The 1,863-nt window shown below is 45.6% G+C and overlaps 1 protein-coding gene across 1 annotated transcript; it reads right to left on the reverse strand.

Annotated features, from left to right (window-relative positions):
* Nucleotides 1-874: 874 nt before the first annotated feature.
* Nucleotides 875-1,663, reverse strand: LOC147624187 (abscisic stress-ripening protein 3-like). Its single transcript, XM_086819900.1, has 2 exons — nucleotides 1,398-1,663; nucleotides 875-1,302 (listed from the first exon to the last, which is right to left on the reverse strand). The coding sequence occupies exons 1-2, from the start codon at nucleotides 1,554-1,556 to the stop codon at nucleotides 1,123-1,125; spliced, it is 339 nt and encodes a 112-aa protein (XP_086676026.1). The 5' UTR covers nucleotides 1,557-1,663; the 3' UTR covers nucleotides 875-1,122.
* Nucleotides 1,664-1,863: the final 200 nt, after the last annotated feature.

Raw genomic sequence — 1,863 nt, forward strand, 5'->3', positions numbered from 1 at the left:
TTAATGCTCTTGCTTACCTTGTGCTTGTTGGCATGTATATAGGATGAAGGGGAAGATGAAGAGGAGGATCCTGATTATCAGCGTGAAGCAAGTGAAGAGTACGAGGAAGACGATGATGATGATCACTTGGGATCCGATGAGGATTCCAGTTAGATACCTCTTCATTGTTAAAACTTTATGTATATATGGCCGAATGCCTAACACTTTCTGAAATATAATAACTTTTGGGCTCAATTGCATTTTTCACAATGTATGTGTTTCTTATATTTGTGTTTGTGTTATAAATCTGAAACTGTGACTCTATTTTAATTTAAAAAAAGGAGTTGGGGTAGACTGGGGAGTCCTAGCTCTCTTTTTGTTGTGTAGAGCTTTCGCTGTTCAAGAGCGAACCCGTTGTAGTGAAAATAGGAGTGTTTCTAGCAACGAAAATGGCCTAACATCTACCTACACTTCTAGTTATAAAAACGTTGCTATTTTCACTACTACACCCTCATTCTATTGTAGTGGATGACTTTGCTTGGTTGTAGAGATCTACTTCTTTTATGCTCTCATTATTACTATTTTCTAAAGTTTCCAATGTAGACGATGTCGAAACATCGTGCAAATTATATTACAAGTATCCCAAGTATTCCACTATAAATGCACAACAAGATATTGATGGCCTTCGTAACTTTTAAAGTGGAGCTAAACAGGATCTTGTCAAATTTGAAGTATTAATCAAAAAATGATTTCAATGCATTGAAATCATTAGCAGATATCCAATAGAATTTCGTGTGTGTGTGTGTGTGTGTGAGAGAGAGAGAGAGAGAGAGAGAGAGAGAGAGAGAGAGAGAGAGAGAGAGAGAGAGAGAGAGAGAAAAGGGGAGGATGGTGGCCTTTGTAAATTTTAAAGCTGAGATAATGGAGATTTGGCCATTACATTTGTAGTAGTAAAACAAAAAATGATTTCAATGCATTGAAGTCATTAACGGAATAATCATTAGTATTTGGGGGGTGGGGGTGTGTGTGTGTGAGAGAGAGAGAGAGAGAGAGAGAGAGGATGGCGGATGGATAGATGAATGCATGAGTTGATTATAGTGGGCGAGGTACATAGATCCGCTGATTTGTTTAATTGGAGGAGAGCTAGTGATGCTGATGAGCATGCTTGTGGGCCTCTTTCGCCTCCTTCTTGGCCTGCTTCCTCTCGTGCTTCTCGTGCGCAGCGAGCGCACCAGCCCCGACGGCAATGGCAGCAGCCACGTGCTCACGGACCTTGTGCGTGTGGTGCTGCTCAGGATGCTTCTTGGCCTCGTGCCTCTCGTGCTGCATTTGACGCCCAGAAGAACGTCCATCAGATATTCGGATCAACACGTTAAAATCCACCACAGTACGCGAATATATATAGGAGGGGGACTCACCAGAGCAAATGCGCCCGCGGCCACAGCACACGTGTCCGCTACGTGCTGGCGATGCTTGTGCTTCTTCGCCGCTGCCTCAGCTGATCGTCCGGCCTGCTTCTCCACGCTAGTCCGCGCAGAGCTGCTTTTGGCGTGGTGGTGAGAGGCGCTAGTAGCCATATCTTCGGGATAATCGATTGGGGTGAAGGCTTGATTTAGGCTGAAGGTAGTAATAATTAGGCGTAGGTTTACGAGAGCGGATCAAAGGATGCTGGTGATAGCACCCCTGCCGAGAGACCACAGATGCTATATAGCTAGATAGGCAGGCAGCACGGCAGCCGCGTGTTAGCCCAGCACCGACCTGGCTGCGCTTTCGTGCGCCGACACGGCCTTAAACACGCACACGCAAGCCCTGGAGGGTAGCTTCTCATGAAGTTCCACTCTCGCTTTCTTGCCACGCTGGACACACCAGTCAGCCCATATCCAT

The sequence above is a fragment of the Cibotium barometz genome, chromosome 25, assembly GCF_041138505.1.
Source record: "Cibotium barometz isolate CiBa-2024 chromosome 25, ASM4113850v1, whole genome shotgun sequence".
NCBI lineage: Eukaryota > Viridiplantae > Streptophyta > Polypodiopsida > Cyatheales > Cibotiaceae > Cibotium > Cibotium barometz.

Excerpts from the sequence above, each read along its gene's own strand:
- LOC147624187 (XM_086819900.1), bottom strand. The coding sequence starts at position 1,556 with ATGGCTACTAGCGCCTCTCACCACCACGCCAAAAGCAGCTCTGCGCGG. Across the intron at positions 1,303-1,397 it reads CCGCGGGCGCATTTGCTCTG|CACGAGAGGCACGAGGCCAA; the intron begins GTGAGTCCCCCT and ends CGTCAAATGCAG.